The sequence below is a fragment of the Cheilinus undulatus genome, linkage group 11, assembly GCF_018320785.1.
Source record: "Cheilinus undulatus linkage group 11, ASM1832078v1, whole genome shotgun sequence".
Taxonomy (NCBI): domain Eukaryota; kingdom Metazoa; phylum Chordata; class Actinopteri; order Labriformes; family Labridae; genus Cheilinus; species Cheilinus undulatus.
The window spans coordinates 41453905-41479325 of NC_054875.1; the positions used below are offsets into that span (position 1 = coordinate 41453905).

Genomic DNA, 25421 nt, shown 5'->3' on the forward strand with positions numbered 1-25421 from the left:
ATGGCAGATATGATGTAGAATCATTCCCATTTTGTCGAATTTCAGAGAAAAGGGTCAAGAACAATAAGACAGCAAAATAAAAGTTCCTGGTGTGCTGGTGTGTTTCCATTGTAACAACTGCTGCATAGCTGTTTGTATGAGGCATACCGTATTACGCACAGCCTGAGTGTAGTAAGCCTCGGCTTGTTTGTTTTCAGACTGTGGACATATTTAAGAGCTGTGAAGCTCATTGTGCTCATTTTTCTGTTATTAGGCTGCAAGGTTAAGGTGTATGCACACTGACACTGTTTTTGTCTGAAATTTTGAACCAATAAAAAGAAAAACAATCTCACATTGTGTTAATCATACTTGCATGTTAATACTGAAACTTTCGTCTGTTTGAACAGGTTTGATCTTTTTTGATTTTTACACATCAGTCCAAGCCATTTAAACAAGTGATTTATTTACTCAGAGAATTGTCTCCACTCAATTCTGATTGTCTAGTTCGGCATAGTAACAGTCTACTATTCTTTTATAGAGCACTGTTGATAAAACGAACGAATTGCTAAGAAAAGCACACGATTTTGAGCAACATAGCTCCTATCAAGGACTCTGTAGAGAATAACTTTAACCTTATCAGTCCACAGTAATCAGTCCAGTTAATGTGAGTCTGTTTAAGTGGTTACAAAACCATAAAAAAATATATTCAAGTACTGAGAATGTTGATAACCTTAACTGTGACAATAACAAATACCTAAAGGCTAGGAAAACATTCTATATCAGTGCTTTTTCACCTTCTTATGTTCTTATTTTTTGCACTGGTCTCCTTGAGGTATTCATTAGTAGTATCCCAGTCTCAAATCTAGGTATCAGCATCACTACAAAGATGGGGAAAAATGCACCTTTAACAGATCTGATCAGGCTTGGGCTGGGGAAGAAGTCTCTCTAAGGGCCAGTTTAAGCCCTTTTCAAAGTCATTATCTCCACAGATCCTTCATCAAGCAATCTTTCTCAGTGTAAAGCTCCCTGTGGAATATATGTTTATCACTTCTTTAATTTGTCTTTAGATTGAATCAAAAGGTCATGACATTCAGTACAGTTAAGGATGTTTAAACACGCCTTATTTTTTACGCATGATGAGCAGAAACCAATATATCGACGTTACAGTGACACCAGTTTAACCACATTCCTTTAGTGAATGAACAACTTGACAGTGTTATTCTGGGGAGATGTTTCAGTGCGATAGCTCGACTGGAATGATAATAGGTTGAGGGACTGCAAGGCTGCGCCACCTTGAAACCACTTTTCATTTACAGGACAGATATATGAGGAATCACTGGCATACAAATGACGGGCCTTGAATGATGCTTGATGTGTTTTTGATACATCTCTGCAAAGGAAAAAAGACGCACGCAAACACATGGCAGAGTAAAAAGCAGGTTTATAGAAGAAACAGAAGACAAGGTTAGTGTCAGGATAAAGGGAGACATTTTCTACGGACTGAAAAAGTTAATTGAATGTTTTGAATTTGTTTGAGGCAATGGTTCCTCTTTGGTTCCATTTATGTGCTGAAAGGTGAGACAAAAGAGCATTTTCCATAAAACAAAAACATGACAATTTAAAAGCTTGAAATTTTATTGAGAAACACCTTGATGATAGAGGCAGTGGTGTTCCTGGAAGCAAAGTATTCGCTGTGATCTTGTGGCAGGGAGAGGAGACATGGAAACAATGCTAAATGTCCGCCAGAACAAGCACCTGTTGGTAACAATATACCGGTGGAAGCTTGTCGGAGTTGTCACTGTGCACAGTAAATCCAAAATAACTGCATTCCACACATGATAATCATTCCCAGATGAACACTCGAGCTCCCCTGCGGGACAAAAGCTCACAACAATGAAATCATTTGTCAAAGCGCTGGACCAGATAAAGGAATGTTTCTAACCATTACCGGTTTCGACTTGCTGTGTAATAAAACACCACCAATGCTGACACTTCAGAAATATTCTCTGCCAGAGAGGAGTTTGTTCCAGTGAACGGGTGTTATGGCTGGATAAATCGTTCTTGTTGAAGCTGTTGTTTGAATCAACCTTGGAAAAATGACAGACAACAGCTGAGTGAGCCAAAACCAATGACAATCTCACTTCAGCAAACAGAACATGCTGGAAAACACCTCGACATCACAGTACACTGTTGAAGGTGATCATGAGGGCAGGAAACTCAAATATACAGTTGTAAAGACTGACAAGTACATTCTTCAACAGGCAAACTTTGAATACCTGGACTCATTAGGGGTCAAAGTTGAAGTGCAATAAACAAGAAGGGTCGGCTTAAATAAATATGACCTGACTAGGGCATCACCTCTGAAACAGCTGGGGGTCCATTCTTCAAACTAGGAAAGGAAACTTCAACAGCTTTGTTACATGTGCAACACTTCTTAACCAATGAAAACCATTCTGATTTGGGAGTCCAAATACAGAAATTTACTGACACCACATGAAATGATCTGATCATGACATGTGTAATACATGCATCAAGTTTGTAATCACATAAAAGCATTAAGAGCTGTCCTTCAGCCTAATCCAGCCTAAACAGCAGGAGAAGAAGCTGTTTCTTCCTATTACTGTAAAAGAAAAATGTTCTCTAATTTGCAGTATGCCTTGTATTAGCCTCGTACTAGCTCCTCATCAAAGTGGACAGCAGCCATCAACATGCTCTGGTTTTAATAAAGTTTGACGAGTCAAGAATGTTTTTTTGTTAACAGGCAAATGTAAATAAAGTTATTCTCAGGTGTGAGATCCAGGTTGATCAGAACTGATGCACCCCTGTATGTTTATTTGTCTATCATTTTTCAGTTGAGTTTTTGGGAAGTATGCAAGAATCACCGCCATGTTGAAAACAAGCACCATTGTTGCCACACGCCTCCTCCATTCTGCAACTTTCTGAAAGCTTGTCAGTTGACCCTGTTGCAACTAGGGCAGACGATGTACGGTATCCAGATTGTGTGCTTCAGTTCCCACTTCACATTCCTGTCTTAGCATGTAAGTTGAACTGTACAATAAAAATGAGAGCAGTGATAGTTATGGGCTCTTTTCAAAAAAGAAAAACATTTTTAAAAAGCCTTCAAAAGAGAGCTCAAATTACTGTCAAGATATATCACTCTTTAGCTTTGAATGGTCTGATTTATGCCATTATTACTGCAAAAGGATGGGAACTTCTTGGTTTAAATGCAACCCGTAGCTTCCCTTATAAAGTATGAAAATGTGGCAATAAAAGAGGCACATGGAGGGGAATCTCGATTCATTTTTTTCATGTCGTCGTTTGATGGAGATATGGATCCTTGAGATCCATTTAAGAAAGACAGATGGGGTACTTTATTAATCCCTGAGGGGAGAATGGATTGTCATCGCAGCAAACACTACAAGATGTGAAACCTTTAAAGGAGACTCTAACATTTGCATGTTTCACATTGATTTTAAATGTGCCATAAAGAGAGGTTTCTTACTGGTCTGGCCTCGGCATTGACACCGTCTCCTCCGTATCTCAGTCTTAGAACCTCAAAGTGGTACTTGTTTCAGTGGTCTTGCCTACAGAATTTCTTTCTGTTGTCTGTTATTAGGGCTTCACCAACTGCATCACTGCACACCAAGAATACAGAGACACGTCTGTCTGCTTACTTTAAACATTGAGTAACATGCATGTGATCTCTTAAGTCAATTTGCTCCAAGACCTCAAGGCTGCAGCCAAAGCCTGGGGGCAAATTTGTCACGGTGTGTGTTCTGGCCTAAAAAAAAACTAGACAAACATGGTATTAAACACACATGCATACAAGCACATCGAGTTCAAGGCCTCCCGTCATTTCGGGAGCAGAAAGATTACTGAATTTGAGTCCTGGGATTAGTTTGTTACCAGAAAATGAGACGGAGTGAAGCACGGGAAAGGTAAGACGTCAGGGCAGATCCAATAATGGGTCCAGGTGAGCTCACAGTATCATCCACATGGCGTCATTTATAGGAGCTTGGAGCCAATACATTGTAAGAAAGATGCCCTCATGGTGTCCTTGACTTTCCATAAAGACCAGACTCTCGAACGCGGGCAGCAGTTCCGGACGCGACGCAGGCCTTAACAGGGATGAGATTGGACCCGATCAATAACCTGTTAGGGAAGCTAAGGAGCAAAGCAAGCTAAATTGGCCGGGGCTGAGATCCTGACACCCATGAATTCTAATGAGGACACTCAGGGAACCTCATCTTCACGGAGCATGACATCTCATCACGGAGGGTGGACCCAGTACACACCACGCATTAATGACATGAGAGTGAGAAGATGGCTGCCTCCCCCTCACGTTCCACATCAGGGATTATGCATCCTCAGATTGACTTTGTGTCAATCTCTAAAGCCATTTATCTTTCATCTAGTCAGCCTGCCTGTGTTTAAAGAGCATCAAACAGGCACTGTTTAAGTTAATGACACAAGCTTAATTCAACTGGTAAATACATGTTTGACTTAAGCTGATCATGAATCAAATATGGCGGCAAAGGAATCAATCAGCTATCATCAGATGACCGGTTACCTTTGATTATACATTCAAAATAAGGGATACTCTGGTATTTTTTACAAACATACGACTGACTCATGCACATTTAGTCAATATTATTAAAATGGCAGATAGTAGTCCATTCAAATTCACAAACCATGACTTTTCTCATGTCCTTGTGGTGTCTCTTAAAGACGCAAAAATCCCATTTATCAGTATTGCAAACAGATAGCAAAGCAGCTTGACTCGGCTCAATTCCACTTAATTTTGGTACCCAGCAGTGCTTTTATTACACCTTGATAGGACCCCCACAAGGTAGGCAAGGTCTTCATGGTGCAGTGATAGTGGCTTTTTGTCACAGCCAGGAAAAAAAATAGTTCCAAGAAAAGTTGCAAGCAGTGAGACAAAATACTAGTGAAAAAGGACAGGAAGTCGCCAGTTTAGCCAGGCACCCACATGTATATTCAATGCACTGGTCATCAGATCAATCCTCAGTTCCAGTGCTGTTCAGTGCATGTCTTCCCCCACTCTCTCCACCCATATGTCCTGTCTCTCTTCAGCTATCTTATCACAATAAAGGCTAAAAGCCCAAAAAATAATGTTTGAAATGGAAAAGTATGGGAAGTCTGGAAGGTCATACAGCAGTAGGACACGTATGATGATTCCCATCTCAGACATCCAACTCCTGGCGCTCTATTTAGTGGTTGGCAGTCTCTTGACGTCACATTTTAGTATCGGTTTGGCTTGCTTATAACCTCACAAGAGGTGATGCCACAAAAAAGTACTGGGTACCAGCAACCAGGTGCAATACCAAATGGAAAATTAAAACAAAGGTCAAGCTGATTCCACATAATGAAAAAGCATCACAAGTACATTTAGTTGCAAATTGAAAAACTTTATTAATAGAATAAGTCCAACCAAAATTTGACTTTTTAGATACCTGTTATGATATTAGTCCAACTAACATCATCCCTCAAGTCGAGCCAAAACAGCAGAGAACTGGTCCATGACACCTCAGCACCACAAGCAACATTCAACCTACGTGAGCGACGCTTGTTGCGCAGGGATTTCCCCCTTATGGTCCCGCCACCTTCACGTGACTTTTAGCTCATCTAATGGCTGCAGTGTCTGGGGTACTAGACAGGATTCTCTTATTTGTACATGTGATGTAGTTTAAGGGAATGGGAGCACAAACCCCTCGCTTAGCATGGGCTTCGACAATGGCTATCTGGCAGCAAGAGAAGTACAGGACCAAGGCTGATGAATCAGCATGACCCAGCATTCTAGCGATCCAGTTGTAACTAGCCTAAAGGGTGCATATCACCATGTTTTAGCACCTTCAAGCAATAATTAGTCAAAATTTGTTGCGTAAGACTTCTGTTTTTGTTTCTGTGGTATAAAAACAGGTATTGATATCATTTCCTTGTTACTTGATGAATTAAAGTTTAAAAAAATCTGCCATTGTAACATGAGCCATTGGATATAACAAGTAGTCTTGGCTCCAAAATCCCTCGCCACTCCTTGGCTCAGAGACCGAGACTGGCTTAACTCTTCTCTTAGAGTGACTTGGCAGAAACAGCAATCTGAGATCAGAAGGTGCCACGGCAGCAGCTGGCTGAGTAGGTGCTTCACTTTGAGGTGTGTTCGGAGTGCGACTGGCTTTCAATCTTTTTGATATGAGATCTTGTCATTGGCACGAGCAGAATGGGCCAAGATCGATTCTTTGAGAAGGAGTGCCATGTCCAAACAGCTGAGTGGGCTGCACTGGCAGAATAAGTATTGACGAGGGCACATAAGGCCTGGCATAGGGCCGAGAATGAGATACCCCCACCGAGCCAGGAGATTGAACTCTGAGATTGAGTCCTCTCTGCTGATTTATTACTCTGAATGTGGAGGACGATCCTAACTGGAGGGACAAGAAGTATGCACAAGTCCATGCAAAAAGACAAGGCAATCCGTCTTGGTTTTATCACTTTCCTTCCAAAACAAACTTCTAAATCAAAAGGGGAAAAAAAATCCAAGAAACAGAACTACTTCAACTTTAGTGTCATAGAAAAACAGCAACATAAGTGCAAAGTTGAAGAGAAAATACCCCAAAGAATGGTTTAACAAGTGCCATGTCCTTCTCCATTGTTGTGTTTGGCCTAAAAAAGAGCCCAGAAGTGGAGCTGAATCTAGAAGTGCTTTAATTTTTCATTATCATGCATGCTTGCACAAACATATGCAGGCAGCTCACACACTAGTTACTTGCAGTCATGGATTATAAACCAGCTCTGTGGTAAGGCTGGTGTCGGCTTGACGAACAGTGGGAAGAATCATTTCAGACAGCCACAACAGAGAATCGATACCATCATTGTGATTAATAGTTACAAGACCTAAGATTATTGTTTTTTTCTCATCTCCTTTGTCCTATTTCTGCCTCTCCAGTCCACTGTTTCATCCTCTACTCGTTCTTCGGCTTTCCTTTCCATCCCATTGTCTGCTCTCCTCCCTCTTTGACCCTATTTTCTTTTCTCTAAACCCGTTCATCATTTTTCTCCCAGTTTAAATCCAACGCATCCTTCAAAAGAGAATCCCTCTAAGAAGAATTTCTGAGGCAGCGATGTGCCAGCTGCCTCCCCTCTCTGATCCCTTTATTGCTTCTGCTGCAACACCACAGGGGATGTTGCATACAGAGGCAGCCAGAAACAGAGCCATCGAATGGGTTTCTCTGCAGAGGGCAGCGAGTGTGCATCTGGAGGAAACTCGGTTCAATCAACTATCAGATCATCTATCCGCTGGATTCCTCTTTCCCCGTCTGCATCTCTGTATTGATTCATAACAGTTCATTTCTGACAGTTCTGCTCTATTTCCTTTTTAACCAGCTCACTCCACTGCTCACAGCTACACAAAAGGAGCATCCTGATACTTAATCAACGTTTTAACCGTCCGATCTTAGACGTATCAGAAGGTCAGACGATGGTGCACGTCCGCCTTAAGGCACACCATCTTAGCCAGTACCGACATCAATGCCAATTTATAAATGTAGATTAGACATAAAACTCCACTCCTTAAAACACACTTTAAAGTTTAAGGATTGAAAATAAAGTAAAAGACTTCTGCTGATGCAGGTCGGTTGGACCCTCCTAAAACTCCACAAATGTATTTGTTCATAAAGCAGAAATATCGCTACTAAATATTGGCATCTGTAGTATCTGTTGATACTGAAAAATAACATTTTAAACTTTAATCTGCAGAAATGGTATCATTCTGTCAATATCCTGCACCCCTATTAACTACTTAAGGTTCATATAAAGCAGTGGGATCAAGGATATTGCTTCTACTTAGATTTTTTAAATAGTCCAAATCTGTCAAACTTTGACGAGCGGACCCGTAATGATGCTTCAACTGTATCTTCATTTTTTACTTTAAGACATTTCATTTTAAGGCAAAGCAAAGTTAGAATAAATGCCCAAAATGCAAATCTTAGCTAGGGTATTTGCTACTTTTTGAGTGAAAAAGTCAAATTTTATGGATGCACAGTATTATCGGCATGCTATCGGTATCACCATCTCTTTGCACAGGAAACACCTGGTATTTTTTTTTACCATAAAAATGGTGTTTATACATCAGTATCAGCTTAAATATGTTTGAAAATACAATGTCAGACATCAGAAAAAATCCAATATCATGCATTAGGTGTGTAACAAGATCTTGCAAGACTAAAACCTCCTGAGATTTCTCATCAAGGTTAAAAAAAGTCTTGCTAAGGTCACTTCTACACTAGAGCTGTGTGGTCCACTTTAAACAAACCCTGGTTCCTTTCCTAAGATAGTCTGGTTTGTTTGGGGTGGTTTGCAAGCTCATTCGAACTCTGGTGTAGACCAAACAAGTGAACTCTGGTCATCTTAAAAACGGGGGTCTTGGTTCGCTTCCAAGCAAACCCTGATGAGGTTCATTTTCGGTGTGAAAGCAAAGTATAGCATCTTGTTAATTAAAAGCAGGAAGTGGCATAAAGCGTAATTATGTCAAACACATGCCAGTACCTTGCTTAGCATCTGTGTAACCTTGACAACATTTCATAGTCTCTTGCTCTCATTTTGGCTCGCTTTCTTCTGCTGATTCATTCGTCTCATGTAAAGAACAACATGCTGGGCAGCTCGCTGCTTTGCTTGCTGGTCATAATGACACCAAAGAAAAAGCAGAAATCTCAACACAGCTTTAATCTGGTGTTGTCTCATTGTTTATGTGGTTGAAAAAAAAGAAGAAAAAAGATGTATTTCTGGTGACGTTTTTTTCTTTTTCACCACCATTTGTTTGGAACGAGAGTTATCCAGACGGTTTGGTTCCTTTGACCAAGTGCAATGTGAAAGTGAAACAAACCACATGAAAGTGCAACAATGTTGCAATTTCAACCCTGAACCAACCAAGTTCCCCAGACTATCAGGTGTGAAAACAACTCAACATGCCACATAAATAGAAGAGTAGTTCTCATGCATTACAAACAACAAAACAAACAACAAACAACATTAGTCCAAATGAACTGGAGATTGCCCATGTAAATTAATCCTAACACTCAAATAGATGGTGTGGCAGCTAGAAAAGAAATAGATCTGATCCTCTTTGAATCAACGCTGGCCACAGTGCTAAAAAACAGTGTCAAATCCTGTCGTGTTCTCATAAGCCCAAACCTTATCACGTGAGCTTAGTGTCTCATCAAACCTCATCTTGAATCCTACAAATGGGACTTGCAAAAAGCCACATTCCCCTGACAGTCCAAATGAGCAAGTTAACATGAGATATTACTGGCAAAAAGTGAAAAAAAGGTGTGGCCCCACTAGGCATTTCCTAATAGAGATGTGCTACCTAGTTTCACCCTACTCCACTGCTTACTTATCTTGAATGGAGGAGTCTTTGCAATAAAACTCGCACTTTATTAGGTATTCTTACTAAAAATGAAACCCCTGTTTTTTGTTTTATGGATGAACTCTGCAGTATGTGGGAGCAAATGTGTTAAAGGGGCCATGTCTTACCTTTTTTTTCACCTTTGAACACAGTCCCTTGTGGTCAAAAAAAAAAAAAAAAGTCTGAGCTGTGCTTTGTTCCAAATATATCAATTAGAGGAAACATGAAACTTTTATCAGCTTTTCTCTCTCATTATGTGAAATTCATCCATCAACTTGATTTATTGTTTGCTGTTCATTACAGATAAAAGAAGCCATTGTTGTTGTAAGACTCCTCATTACAAAAATATGTTAGAAGGTTTGCAGAGCTGAGTTGCCAATCTATTTTTTTCCTACCTTCAAATAATTACACATTTGTTTTGCTTGTAATATGTTAAAATAAGTTGTATAATAAGTTGTATATCTGCACTTGTCAGTTTGATGTTGCTTCTGCTAAGTGTAAAGAGACACTTCTGATGAAAAATATCCACAAATACACATCTGAGTTTCTGCAGTGTGGTTATTGGTGTCTTTGAACAGCAAAACTAAAAGTAAGGCACATGGGAGCATACAAATCAAAGCACATCTTTCACTAAAAATAGGAGGAAAAATGAATTATATGCATGCAGTGCACCAGTGGATGTTATCGTTCCTTGTGATGTAGGACCTGCCACACTCTGGTCCCTGTTACGCATGTGCACTGTTTAGAGGTTAAACTTAACTTATCTCGTGAGGGATAAACTGCTGCAGGGATCGCTGCCCATTGGAAGGAGACCAATTAGGAGTCCAGCTTGGGAAAGAGAGGCATGAATCACGGAGGAAGCCTTTGTGTCTGTGTGTGCATATCTCTGAAGCACACCATGCTTTCCCACAAACAGGAACCTGAAGACACCGCTGCTGCTGCTGCTGCTGCTGACGACGCAGCAGGATCATTCAGCAGGAGCCGGTCTTGGTGAATCAGCATGCACTCATCTTCACTGCCTTTAAGCATGCCTGCCAAGTCATGGTGCCCGCCAGAGAGAGGTATGGCTCATTCCAGAGGACAATCTGTGTTGATGGCGTGTTCGTTCTGCAATGCAGCTTTTTTTTTTTTTTGGAGGGGGACGTTTGCAAGGTAGCACGAAGAAGGATGCCCATGTCACAAAACATCTGGGGAAGAAGCTGGTTGCTAGATTAGAACATGAAAAAACTTCTTCATTCATTTAGGGGGATGTTTTCTCGTTCGCACTGCATGACAAACAAGAAAGAAGTGCAGGACAAGATTAGAGCAGGGATGTACCTATCTGATCTTGGTATCAGATATTAGTCAGATGGTGATTAAATTAGCTAGATCAGTAACGGTGACAATTGGCCAAAGCAAGGGTCAGAGCATTGAGGCTGATCTATACAAATCAGTTCAATGCTATCACTTTTAATCTGCTTTTAACTCTATAACTCATTTAATTTCAAACATTCTGTGTATTTTTCATGCTGCTTTGAGCAGACTGCAACAAAAAATTTATTCAGATGTGCACAGTCTGGAGTATATGTTGAATGACAATAAAGTCTAAGTCTTAGTCTGAGTCTAAGTCATCCTGTGTTTACAGTGAGTACATTTAAGTTCTGCAGTAGGCCTGTACATGGTATGAAGGGAGCTAACAAACAGTTTGGATATATTAGACCCTTATTATGCCAACAACTCTCATGACTACAAGTAAGTCATACCCAACTTATGTTTCACAGGGTGGTGGTTTAACCACAAATATAAACAAAGATGGCAGAAAAAATCTAAATAAACAGAGAAATTAACTGTTAGTTCTACTGCAAACATGTGAAAAGTTTAGAGTGATGGTTTGACAACAACAGAACACCTGGAATCACGGTAGAGTGTCAGTATAATTATCATTTTTTAGGCTATTTGCCTGGCTTCTATAAGAAGTAAGTCCAGGCTGCCCCTAGGGGGGGTGCATTTCTATCACTGCTAGCTTGAATGGTTGCTGCTGTGATAGCTTTTAGCTTGGATGTAGCTGTAGGGCGGTGGTATTGCCAGTCCATTGCAGCTAGCTTGACTGCTAACTAATGCTAACGGCCATATTGCTGCTTTATGAGGGGCTGTCATCCATAGCAGGCTATTCTATCATCACATCATGCTGTGGCATGCTTAAAAACGCAGATCTTTATGGAGACATTGTGAGTAGAGTGTAACAAAGAGAAATAGAGATGGAGAGCCTGTGATGTGGCCTTTTGTGTCACTGTTTTTTAAAAACAGATTTAGCAGTAATAGCAGGAAAAACAACTACGTGTCACAGAGAGGCTTTACAATTCTATTTGTTGAGCCATGTTCTGAGTTCAATGTAGGGCTGAAATACTTTGTTAGATTTCCAAAGTTGGTCCAGAAAGTTTATACCGATATCAGATAGGTACTTGTGTCAGGTGATACCCAGGAAAAAAAAGGTATCGGGACATTTCTAGTCCTGGTGGGGCTGGATTTTCTTGGATACGAGTTGGAGGGCCCTGAGAAAAAAGGTTGAGAATCTGATGTAGAAGATACAAGCTTCACTGCAGAAACACAGAGCTATAACGTTGCAGCACAGTGTGGTGCTTTGGGCTAAAAACTTCCATAGCTAACACACCAGTGACACAATTTCAAATGGCATCATGGAAACGTTTTAGCAGTTTACTACAATGCATGACATTGGAGGGACAATGCTTGTAGGACAAAAAAGCCATGTTAAGGGAGAGCAGCTGTTTTGTACATACAGTGCAGATCTATGAGAGTTAACTGTGACAGCAGAGGGCGAATGATGCTATTGTAAATAGTAGCTTTATAGCACATTTGGTAGATTGTGATAACAGTTTCAGTTTGCATGTGTTTATTTAAAGCGGATTTAAAAGTTAGGAATCCAGTGGTATCAGATCAGATTATATCAGCATAAGCAGAAACCCAAAGCCTTGGTACCTGATCAGTAACATGTTATAAAAAGTTGCATCAGTGCTTCACTAGCTGAGAGAAATCCGTCCACCACTATTATTGAGTGGCGTCAATATATAGGCAGTGCAGGGCTACCAGTTGCAAAGGGAAAAGGGCCGCTCCAGGGATGCAGAGTGAAAGAGGTGTGCTTTGGTATTCATAGCGGCATTGACATCTGGGGTCTTCAGTATGCCCGCCTGCTCTCACTACCGTCCCTCGCTGCTGACGGGCTGGCAGGGCGGAGGGGCGGAGAAGTGTGACAGGTTTGGGGAATGAGCTGGGAGAGCAGCCAGTGCGAAGGGTTGATGGGTGGATGTCGCATCAGGTGTACAGCTGAGATGTGCTTATACTTTAATAAACCTGCAGAGAAAATAGGATGCAGCAGAGGGATCACAGAAAGAGAGGCGTCAGTAAAGCTCTGTTTGAATACTGAACCGACTTCAAGCGTAGCGCTGCAGACGGAGAGTGAGGTGAGAGGAGGAAATGCTTTCTACCCAGGACAGTAGAAAATTTAGAGTGGTATTTCCTTTAAAAATGTCATCAGAAATTGCGAGCATTTAGGGTTTTTGTGCTCTCTAAGCCTAAAGGAGAAGGGATTACTCTCTGGTACCTGACGAAGAAACTTTCACCTCCTCTACAGATAAATTCAGAGACAAACCTGCGCCTCTCAGTAGACGAAGAAATGACAAAGCCAGTGAGCGGAACAGAAGTTACATTTACCGTGTGGGGAAGGAGCGTCAGAACCTGAGAGATCCTGACAGCTCCTCTCAGCTGGTTTAAAGCAGCTTAGTCATTGAGGCACTGACTGCACCGTGGGGGGAACCACATTAGCACAGGCTGTGAGCTGACTGCTCTGCTGCGCTGCTGATGGCAGGCGCATGAAATGTTGTACTCAAAGTGACAACAGCAGCTAGTCGAACTAAAAAAGAAACTAATAGTGCCAATTTTGGAGAGGGAGGATTGGAAATTATCTTGTGATTTTAAGGTTTCCATAAAAATCCACCCAATGGAACAATAATAGAGAGAGTAGAAATGATTTCGCTGTATTTTTTTTTTACATATTTGCGTCAACTTAAGACTGCTGGTGCATCAATAATGAATTTTCTGCAGGAGGATTCTTTGCACATTTAGTGAGTCACAAGAAATCTAATCATCTCTACAAAATTGCAAAACTCCTGCTGGTTCTTTAATATAAGTGATTTTACACTTTTCTTCAGCACAATAAGAAAATAAATGCTTCTTGGTTTTGCAGCAGTTGCTCTGACTAAAAAACTAGGCATTTCCAGGCATGCCTACTCATAGGTCCCTGAAACGACCTATAGAATGGGCCCTCTTCAGATGTGATCTATCAATTTAAACACTGGATCAGCAGCATTGGTGCTAGCCCCCATTGCTAATATTTGCCACTTTTTAGTGATACATATTATCTTGAAAGGTTAGTTTTGGGCTCAAAAGTTCCCTAGGAAGTTGTAAGTTTGTAAAGGAAAACGAGGAAAGGCGAAACATTTGGCATACTTGGTTGAGAGAGCAGAAAAAGGGAGAGGCAGAAAAAGAGGCCTTAGCAAGAGAGGTTGAATGCAACGTGAGCCAAGCTGAGATCTAGTTAAAAAGAAAACGATTTAGCAGATCAGCCACACAAAGCATGAGTCCTTTACATCTACGGCATTTAAATGACGACTCGCTCTAGTGACACTAAAAAATGGCAAAAACACAGGAAGTGATGCAGTATGCTCACTGTGCCAATGGCACCCAACATGCCTGCCCACAAAAATGTCTGGGCCAATGAAAGGCTCAGATAATTGAAAAGCCCTAGATAATGATATTAGAGCACACACATTGGCCCCTTGGTTAATGAAGACCTTCCATGCACCTCCCAGGCCTTTTGATCATGCACTTATATATTTATTCCTACATTTGAATCTTAAACTTGGTTTTTACCCTGGCTTTTTTGAAATATTTTGACTTGCTGAGTTTTTAATTTGATCTGAATGGATGGTACTTCAACCAAGTGTTTCTGCTAGACCTTTTTTTCCCAGTCAAAATGACCAGCAGACCTTAAGAATTCCGGCCATTTAGAACAACTACCGGACATTTGCTTTAACATTATTTTGCTTGACTAACAGCAACAAAACGTATAAATCAGATATTCTGTGATGCATTGATAACATACAAGTCTGCGCTTGCAAACATAATTAGCCATGTGTTTGCCGTCTGAGGAGATAAACAACCCCAGCACCATAAGTGTAAGTTTAGTAAGATTAGGCTACTTTTAGTTTGTATCAAAGCATTCTTGCAACATATCTTCTAGGTAACAAGAAATATAATATGCAAGTATTCAGTATTTACTTATCTGGTCATTGGCATGTTTTCTGCTGGACATTTTGACCGGTTATATTTTTAACTGCCAGACTTCCGCCCTTTTTACCGGCCAATGACCGGCAAATGCCGGCTAACAGAAAGTCAGCTTCACCCTCTTTTTTTGCCTATTTCTGCTTTACTGATGGAACCTTGAGCACTTTAATGTTTTACCTTTGCTTCTGGCATGTTGTTTAACTTTTAAGGAGATGGGTGCGAGGGTGGGGTTGGGGGTGGGGGGTGGATTGTTATGTCTTAGGAGGTTTTAAACAACCTTCATTTTTCCTGTTTCTCGTCGCTTCTGTCCTGTGATATGCATTTTTGAAATGGATGTTGTAATCTCACTGACTGCAAAACAAATCTACCTATGGGTGCAAATAAAGTAACCTGAACCTGAGCCTGAACCATAGCTTCAGTCCTCTTTGTAGCGGTTGGACCATGTCTTTGCTAATGTCCTTGGTCCCATGCATGACTCTAGGTCTCAGATATCTCTACCCCCCTTATGGGCAGCCTTGTTCCAAAGCTTTATTTGTTGACTAGCTATTACTCTTGTGAGGTCTAGCCAATCAGATGGCATTGTAGGAATGGCATCAAAAGAATGAAGAGTGAGAGCAGCAAAAGGGAAAACACAATTAGCAGGGGAGCTTAAGTAGCCAAAGACTAAAGTATTGGAGGTTGGCAAAGTAAAATGTTGACACAGTGTATTGTCCAATTGCAGGATATCAACCCTGATTACTGGCCAGACTGATAATCAGTCAACCCACAGTTTTTGCTGACTACCTCCATCTGGCTGGGCCCTGGAAGGTTCTCCTATTTTTCTTCCTTATGGGTGGCCTGTTTCCAGATGTTGTCCTCTCTGACTTCAGGATGAACCAATTAGACACTCAATGTCAAAGGCCAAAGTCATTGTGCTTCATGTTTATCCCTTGCTTATAAAAATAGTCTCTTTAAAATCAGAGAACCACAGAAACGACACTAGCCATTCCTCTTGACCCACTGCCGTACTTTCACTGTTCAGCAATTGTAATCCTCACTTAGGCAAGGTATATCCACCAGGGAGTAGTTTTAGTTTCTGATATAATATGGACATAGAAATGTATAATACAGTAGGAAATAGGTGGTGCTACTGTCACTTTCCTGACTAAAACACAACTGAATGTAACCGGTTCAGCCACATTCCCAGGTGATTATCAAAAGGCATCATGGTTAAACTGTGCCGTAATGAAAGTAACCAAATGATGCAGGAACAGACAGAGCCAGTCGGAGTAAAAGTAGGTAAATCAAGAAGGTAAATTAAAACACTTCATTACAGAGAAACTCCAGGGACGCACCAAACATCACAGGTTGCTTGTGTATGAGTGTAAGACGATCCGAAAGGGAGAGAGGAGGGTCCTTTGAGATGGTCTCTGTTCAAGAAAGCCAAACAGGTGGCAGAAAAAAACCCACTCAATTATTCAGGCTTGATGTTCCTTGGTTGCCTTATGGCGTCTTTTGTTCTCGGGATAATTTTCTGGACTCTTTGAAGGACTTCAGGCCCAAACAAGGACTACACACTGCCTGTGAGTTCTACATACTTTAGTGTGCCACCAGAATAAAAAACCCAGGTGAGATCACAAAGGCACTCCGGGTATCCATATCTGTCTTTTCAAAATTAAAACAAGTTAAAATCAGAAGCTGGCTGATTTTATCAAGGCTCTTAGGGCTTTAAGTGTGACTGTATGAAATAACCACCTTACATATAATTTCTTACTCTAACAGAAGTTAGAGCTAAGAAAACATGCATTTATTTTAGAGCTACTTTTGCCTTTAAATTACAACAAAGAGAAACTGTGCATTACTGTGATTGAAACACACTCTTTAAAGGAGCTTTCATGGACAATGCTGATGCCTGTTTTCTTGTCATGGCAGCATGATTGGTCAAAATATCAAAAATTCCTTTATTCAGAGCTGGTTTTCTAAAGAAACCAGAGAAAACAAAACTGATTAGTCTGGTGGTTTCAAGATGCATTAAATCAATGTAATGAATTAATTAGATTTCCATTTGGCTGTTATTTCAGTGTATTTTAATGAAGTGAAAGGCTAACAGATCTTATTAAAGTTCTTGATTATCCTGCTGAGATCCTGTGTGTCATAAAGTTTTAAAGTTCTCCTGTTTGTAGTTTTTATATTCCAAATAAAAAAGCTAAAGACTTTGCTGAGTCAACTCATTCAAGGCAAGTCTGGGTTTGTGGACTTTGTTTCATGATACAACCCTCTTTAGACAGTATGTAGCTTTTGCTTTGCAGTTTCTGATGGATTCATTCTTCTAATATGCATCTATCTTTTGAAATAGATTGACTTTTCTAAAGATTTGTTACTTTATCATGTTATCATTAATGTGAATTAAAGACACAGTAGCAGAAAGTAGCCAACATTGGTATAAATCAATATTAAAAAGTTTACACAATGTTTTGCCCCCCCAGGGATTTTACATTACAGTAAGTTTACAAAGCCTTATCATTAAGGTAGCAAGGTGTGCATTGTTAGTTTTCCACTGAACCCCATAAGTAGCCATGAATCTTTCTGACAGTTTATTTACTTTTTTAATAACTAAATGAGCACACTTAACCTCATCGTTAACATTCTGACCTGTGATAAGACCAACTCAACCTCGCCTTTAGACATCTATTCATCCGCTATGCTCAGAGATAATCTCTGGAGCAGCTCTGTAAAATATGCATCATGGTCACCTCAGTATATCATTATCATTATTTAACTCCCTGAAAAGAAAAAAAGGCTTTGATGACTCTTTCTCCCAGCTTCCATTATAGACCCGCTTTGTGCATCAAGGGTGCTCTGGGACGTGAGAGCTAAATGCTTCATCCATTAGGCTCTGTGAGGCAAAAACAAGCAGATCTGAGTCTGTTTACAGCGTTAATCAATGAGCTGCCTACTCACAAGTCTCTAAGCTGCAATAGGATCTCTATACTCTCAATGGTCCCCTCAAGGTTACCCCTCCTAGCCTTGCTCGCCTCTCTAAGGATTGCAGATGCATACTGAGTGCATCGTCTGGTTCGAGGCCAGGGGACCACTCGAGACAAACTTGTGTTTTCTGTCCTGAATGTGCAGTAGGAGCGTCCAGAAGTCTGGACTGTAATGAGTAGAGCAAAGTCATGTTTGATTCAGAAGCATCAGCTGTGATTGCCAGGTCAGGTAAGTGCAACTTGTGTGGGAATGAATCACTGAAGGAAGCAGGATTCTGAGAAAAGACTGTGCAATATTTATACGTAGTATTCCAGTGATGGAGAGGGGAAAGGAAGAATTAGAGTCAAATGGAAAAATAATATAGCAAAAGGCAATAGGAATAGAAGATGGGGGGGCAAAATGTGATGATTAGGCACTAACCAGCTGTACGAGGAAGATAAAGATGAACTTTGCAGCAAAGAAGGAGGGCAGGAAAACTCAACAGCAAGACATTCAAATCATGTAAATTCGTCCCTTTAAGGCTGTTGTCATTTTTTATGCAGTGACAAGTCTTGGAAAGTATTTCATTTCAAACACTTAAATTAACACAAAACTCCCTCATCATCCTCAGTCTAAACCTGGCGACCGAACAACAAAGCAAGTTTACATCTACAGTCGGCTAACATCCGATCTGCCTATCAGCCCACCTCATCTTGGCACGAAACAGCCATCAATGATGGATGGAGCATGAATTAATCATAAGGAAGGGGGACAGAGATATAAACACACAGTGAGGCCCCCAAGGGGAACAAAGGGGCCCAACTGTGTGGTAAGCAGCCTGCACACGTTAAAGTGGAGCTGGAGCATCACTTAAACATTACATAACACAAGGTCGCGAGGAAATGTTGGAGAGTTTTGGAGTGTTGTGGAGATGAGATAATGTACTTTAGGCAAATTTTGCTCTAAAGTCCAAACACAAGGTTAAACAGTACAGTAAAGTTAGTTTTCTGTCTCTTTTATGGTGCATTAGATGTGCTAATGTTTAAGTTTGTGATGCATTAATGACAATACTTTTACCCTGTGGTTCAATGAAACTGGAAAAAAAAATCTTGATTATCACAACAAAACTGTATATGATTTTACAGGGCTTATGATAGTGATGCAATGGGATGTGCAAGTAAGGTTTATCCTGTGATGCATGAGACAGGAATAAGAAAGGAAGGCAAAACTTTAGGACTTAAGTAAGTTAATATGTTGCACTGTGATGACTGTCAGAAAGGCTGGTCCTTCCACAGACAGGGTAGTAGGGTGGTCTGGGTTGCTTTGGAGATGGTAGAATAGGAGATTTGTAAAGAGTTGAAGGGACCTTGGGGAAAGAAAGCTATGGCAAGATTTTGCAATGCCATGCCATACCCTGTGGACAGCACTTGCTTGGGGCCAGTTTCACCCTACAACAGGATAACGACCCAAAACACACCTCCAAAATGTCTATGAAATATTTAAAAAATGAGCAGTCAGCCAGAATTCTGACTGTAATTGCATGGCCAGCATAGTCTTCGGATCTGAACCCTATTGAGCTGTTGTGGGAGGAGCTTAACTGTATGGTACGAAGGAAGACTCCATCAAGCCAATCCATCTTGTGTGAGAAGCTCCAGGAAGCATGGGGTGAAATCTCACCAGATGACCTTGAAAAATTGGCAGCCAGAATTTCTAAGGTTTGCACGGCTGTAATTGCTGGAAACGGTGTTCTTTTCTACGAAGGCAAAGTTTCAACACTGAGTCCTGGGTGGCACTGACACAAGGAGTGCATGGCATCACTTCCTTTGTTTCTCTGTTTCTCATGTTGATAGATTCTGAGTGTTTTATTTTCCTTAATTCTTTTAACATGCAGTTCCACTTTTGCCACATTGGATACATAATAAATGCATATTGATTACAAATATTGGTTATCGGTCATGATATGCATGCACTTCGAATAATTTGTGTCAATGTCAGACATGGAAAACAATGTCATTCAACCCTTACTGGGTAATGCAAGTAAAGTGGGATGTACTGCAATATGTGAATAAGATGATATATTCCAATATATGTAACTAGGGGACTGTGTTATATGTTATTAAGTGATATATTGTAATATGTTGAGCTGAAGTATGCAAACATATTGTGACATGTTTCCTAGTGATATTTGCAAACCTCTTTCCCTCTAGATCAACAAAGATAACAATGCATTAGTTCAAGTGTTTGGGGTTTAACACAACATGAAATTAACCACTGCCATCAATTTTCAATCTTTCCAGCATGAACTCCTCCAGATCCAGAGTCTAAGTGACTCCTTCTCAAGCTGAAAACTTGACGTCAGTTGTATTGCATTCAATAACATATCCAAATTATCATTTTATGTAAAATTATTAATTTCTTTAGTGCGTGTCTGCATATTTAATTGGATCATGTACAGCAATGGGGTTGTTATTCAAAATGTATTTTATTCTTTCTATTACAATGGCATTCAAAAGTATCTCTAATATAAAACTCAAAATGTTTTGGAATTTAAAAAAAAAGTGTCACTTAAATGGTTGCAGCACTCCCATGCATGTTTCACTGACACCACCAACTTCGATTTTGACTGCACACCTAATAAACAGATGATTCTTGTGTACAGCTAAAGGGGTAATCCATTCTATACAAAGCCCAAGTGAAGCAAAGTCCTTCCTGTCATAGTGTCAAACTGTGTCACCAGGCTGGTGCAGCAACATCTCAGGGATTTGATGATATGAATCTAATTGATTCAATTAGACTTGGACTCACCTCAACTGCAGCGGGCAGACCGACACCGCCTAAGCCGGCGAGGCAGCCATTAACAAATCCCTGCTAAGTGTTTGCAAAGCACCACAGTCAGCACAACCTCTATCAAATCTATCCTTACACACAAACACACACCCTAACTGTCCCACACGCCTGGCAGAGTCGCCGTCAGTATGTTTGAGCACATTTAACACACTCGTTAAGCATGAATGTAAGCTATAAAGAAGTACAAACTAATTGCCAGTACGTCAGGTAATAACTGACACATAAATCCAATCATTATGCTTTAGCAAAGGAGAAAAACAAAAAGGAGGGTTTGTGCAACTTCATGCATGCCTGTAGTGGAGCACAGAATCAGACAGGGAACAGTTGTGCATGAATGGAATGATTGCAAAATAAGTCTGGAGTAAACAAAGAGCTGCAAGCTTGAAACAATGTTTTTGCACATCTGGGCACAGAAACACACACTCTTAAATACAAAAGGCATGTCACTTATGTGGTCCAGCTGCATTCCACTGCTGCAGTTTAAGAGCAAATGTTACATGTGCACAGAAATGAAAAGAGGTAAACAAAAAGGCAATCTGGATGCCAGCAGAAAACACAAACCTCACCCATGGAGTGGCTTCCAAATATGAATAACTGCACACAAACATCTGATGCTTCATCATACTGCCCTACAGGCACAGAGGGGCTCAGCTGTGAGCCTGTAACCACAACCTCCTCTTATTTATTCAGGCTACTAGTCACACCTGTCCCAAGCATCTCAATCTTCAGGTCTTAAAGCACTTTGCACACATGACAGGTCTGTGGACTTTGGTGAAGAGTAAGAGAAGGGTTAGGGGGTCTTTGCCACACACCTGGTTTCACAGTCTTCAGGCGGATGGGCTCCCGAAAGTGCCGGACCACAGCCAGCGTGTCCCGGTTGGTAAGTCCGCTCACAGGAGTGCCATTCACCTCCAGCAGCACGTCCCCGGTGCAGGGAAATCTCCCAGCGTGACAGACCAGCGCCTCTGAGACAATGTGGCCGAGGTGGGGGAACTCTCCCAGCTCTGCGCCGCCTCGCACCTCCACCACCGTGATCAGCTCCCCGGAGCCTCCCCATGACACGGTGCACTCCTGGACTTTAGCAGACCAGTGTTTCTTCTTTTTCAGGGTTTTAGACATTGTTAGTGGATCTTGTGAATCTCAAAAAAGGAAGTCCAGGAATGGTTGTCCCTCAGAGTAGCTTCTGATAGGAGATGGAGCAAAAATCATATCTTGATATGTTTTAGCTGGATGGTGATTCTTGATTCAATCTGCATATTTCCCTGTAAAAAAATGACAAAAAAGTCAGTTTTAAGTTCAAGCAACATGGGGTAAATGCCACAATTCTGCACAATATCAACATCTGCATGAAAAATGATTTCAAATTAAGTATCCATATGTGCAAAACAACAAATAGGCTCCTTAAATAAACATGTTAATTTTACTGAATATTAATCCTGGCATCTGTTTTACAGAAGTCAGCATAAACTATGTGGATATAACGATTAGATCTTGCTTGACAATATATCGACTTACCTGAAAAAACTCCATGTATTTCCCGGCACACTTCTGATCCTAAGACGCAGTGGCGCACGGAGAAATCAATGCAGATTACAGAAGTTGAGACAGATTCCTTGTGCTGTATTCCAATAAGCTGAAACTCCTTCCTTATAACATCGATCCTTCCATTGACTCACTCAAACATCACCTGTCTGCGACCGGGATGCGAGATCAGCTGCGTCAGTGTCGCATTGAAGCGGAAAGTGCTGCTTCTGATGCTGGGGCGTCTCGATCCCACAGCCCAGTTCACAGCAATGAGGACTTGAGAAACAGCAGCAGCAGCGTCCTTCAAAACGTCAAACTCTGGTAAAACAGAGCGGGACGGAGTCGTGAGTTTTACGCACCACACCAGAGGAGCGTGGAGGAGATATTCCACTTCAGATAATCCACGCCAAACGCATAACAGAGCCAGGAAAGCAGTTTGGAAAAGCACAAGAAACTTTAAAAACTGATTTCCAATAAAAACGATAAGTCCGCTGTAGTGTATTCCTCCGCTCTTAATCCAAACCTTCCGGAGAGAGGCAACTTTACTGTGCGCACCTGTCCTCGTCTCGAATCCTCCTCTCCTCCCTCCGTGTTGACATCAGCAAAGTAGTCAGTCCTTGGAAACGGAAAAACATACCTGTCCCTCCTCTGAGCCGGGCTGTTATCTGATCCCTTCCTCTCTGTGCTGAAGACCGGCTTCTCTCCTGCTCCTCCGTTCCGCCCTCTGCGCCCTCTCCCTGCTTCTCCGGAGGCACTGTGGGGATTTTATTTCTGCTCAGAACTACGCAGCAGCATGAAACAGACGTGATCCGATTAGGCTTCACTCCAGAACTTTTTTTTTTTCAAATCTTTTTCCGTGTTGCTCTAATGATTGCTGGAAAGTCTGGCCAATCAGAGAACGTAGGCTGGTCTTAAGGTGACTAAATTGGGCCAATAGTGGCTCCCAAAGGGCGGGTTTCTGTCCTTGGGAAGCGCGTGATGGGAATTCAGGCTCTTTTAAGTGATCCGGATCATTTGGCTCGGCAATAAGAGTCGGCTCTTTAGACTCCCAAACGACTCTTCATTTGGTACCATTTATTCTGCCAAAAAGAAACAAATCGTTTTGACCTGTGACAAATATGTCTGTGAGTATTTGTGTTACCCTAAATTTATCAGCTCATGAAAATCACCAATTCATGAAGTTTTATCTAAAATTCAATTACGTGAAAGACTTGATAATAATAATAATAATAATAATTATATTATATTATTAGCATTCAAGTGATAACCATTGGAGATGACAGCATTTTACGTGGGAAACAAATCTTGAAGTGCTAAAAGAGCAGCAAAAAGGAGATAAAAACACTTAAAAAACTACCTTTAAGCTAGCATTCACTCAGGCGTTCAAGTGGCAACCATTTGGGAAAACAGCATTTTGAATTTGAAACAAATCTACATGTGCTACAAGAGCACCAAAAAAAAAAAAAAAAAAAAAGGAGCCAAAAAAAAAAAAACTTTAAAAACCTGCATAATCTTTAAGCAAGCATACTCTGGAATTCAATGGGTAACCATTAAAGAATACCGCATTTTAAGAAACAAATCTAAAAAAGCTATGAGAGCATTAAGAGCAAGAAACCACTAAAGAAAACTTGCATAAACACAAAGATAGCATTGGTGTTCAAATGGTATCCTTTATGGAATACCACATTTTAAGAAAAAATATCAAAATGCTACAATGGCATTAAGAGCAAGTAAACACTCAGAAAACTAGCGTTAACTTTAAGCTAGCATTAACTCTGGCGTTCAAGTTGAAACCTATGGATATACTGCATGTTACATAAGAAACAAATCTCAAACTGCTTCAACATCATCAAAATAACAAAAGAAAATTTTTAAAAATATTAAAAATTAGTATAAACTTTTAGTTAGCTTTTACCCTGGCATTTAATTGATAACTATTGCATCATACCATATATGTAAAGCAGATCTGGAAGTCTAACAGTAGCACCAAAAAGACCAAAAAAAAACCTACAAATTAGCATTAACTTTTAGCTAGCATTAAGTCTGGTGCTCAAGTGGTAACCATTTCCAAATTTAAAACAAATTTAGAGTGTTAAAGAGCTTTAAAAGAGCAGGAAAAAACCCACTAAAAACTAGCTAATCATCTACTACACCAATCTATTAATCATTAAACAATCTCTAATAAACCAGCATACACTTCTAGCCAGCACTCACTCTTGCATTCAAGTGCTAACTGTTAGGGATTACCAATGCAAAACAACTTCAACATGGATGCAAAAAGTCTGCTTGTTCTGTATGAAAATGTTAAAATTACCACTTATGGCATGCAAAGGAACAAGAGGCAAGAACAAAAAGGTAAAAAATCTAGATAAATACCTTCCTAAGTTTCTTTGGGTCCTGGAGCTAAATTAATAAAACTGAATCCACCATCTCTGAATATGTCATGAAACACACCTCTCAAAGCTTTCAGAGAAAAAAAAAAAAAAAAGGGTTTAGGATATCATGAATACTATGACATACCATAAAGCACAAGTCCTCAGTGAGTGGTGTGCCTCTGGCAGAGTGCTGTGTAGAAAACATTATCCCTTTTTTGAGTCCGTTAAATTGAAAGAAAATCTGAAAAAAAAACACAGAAAAAGCCAGTTCGGTCAAGAACAGCACATCCCTATGGGAAGCGCTGGATTTTGTTTCCATGTTGTGTTTAGTAAGGCGGAGTTCCGGGACGAAGTGTGGCTCAACATCACAAGGAAATGTTGATTCAAAATTCATAACAAATACAGAGTCTCTGTGTTTTCTATCTCCAGGTTTTAGCAACTTCTTCTTGAATTTTCGGGCTATAATTTGTAGTTTTTGATCCTCGAAAACGGATTTAGAGTCCAGCAACCTCTCCTGCACTCAGAGCTGCAGGGTAGGAGAGTTGCTCGAGGCGATTTGTTGCGCTACTCCGCCCTCTAGTGGCTGCTGTGATCAGCGTGTGGAACCTGTTATTAAGTGTCAATGTTGCCCTGATGTTGCAGTGCTGCTTTAACGGTTTTAGCGCTTTCTTTCTTTTGTTTACTCGACCATTTTAAGATAATTTAAGTTAAAAAATAACGTAATTAATCCCTAAGTTCTTGTACATTATATGCAAAAAATAGAGCATAATAAAAAACACAAGGGTTAAGTTCACAGAACTTCTGCCTTTAAAAAGCTAAATAAACATAATAAGATTAGTAAAACTAAAGCTGGGTAATATATATATCTTTTAAATATATGGATATATTTTCAAATGGTTATAGACAGAATCATTCATATAAATGTATCTGTTTGTATATTATGATAATTTTTAAAAGAGGTGCCAGGCTAAATTGGCACAAAAGAAGATTTT

General features: G+C 40.4%; 1 protein-coding gene across 1 annotated transcript in view; it reads right to left on the bottom strand.

Moving 5' to 3' along the window:
- Positions 1-22864, bottom strand: part of magi3a (membrane associated guanylate kinase, WW and PDZ domain containing 3a) — a 237816-nt gene extending 214952 nt beyond the window's left edge. The window contains exons 1-2 of the mRNA XM_041798984.1: positions 22046-22864; positions 21343-21792 (exon numbers count right to left, since the gene is read on the bottom strand). Of these exons, the coding sequence (XP_041654918.1) occupies positions 21343-21649 (307 nt within the window). The 5' untranslated portion in view covers positions 21650-21792; positions 22046-22864. The remainder of the gene's footprint in view (positions 1-21342; positions 21793-22045) is intronic.
- Positions 22865-25421: the final 2557 nt, after the last annotated feature.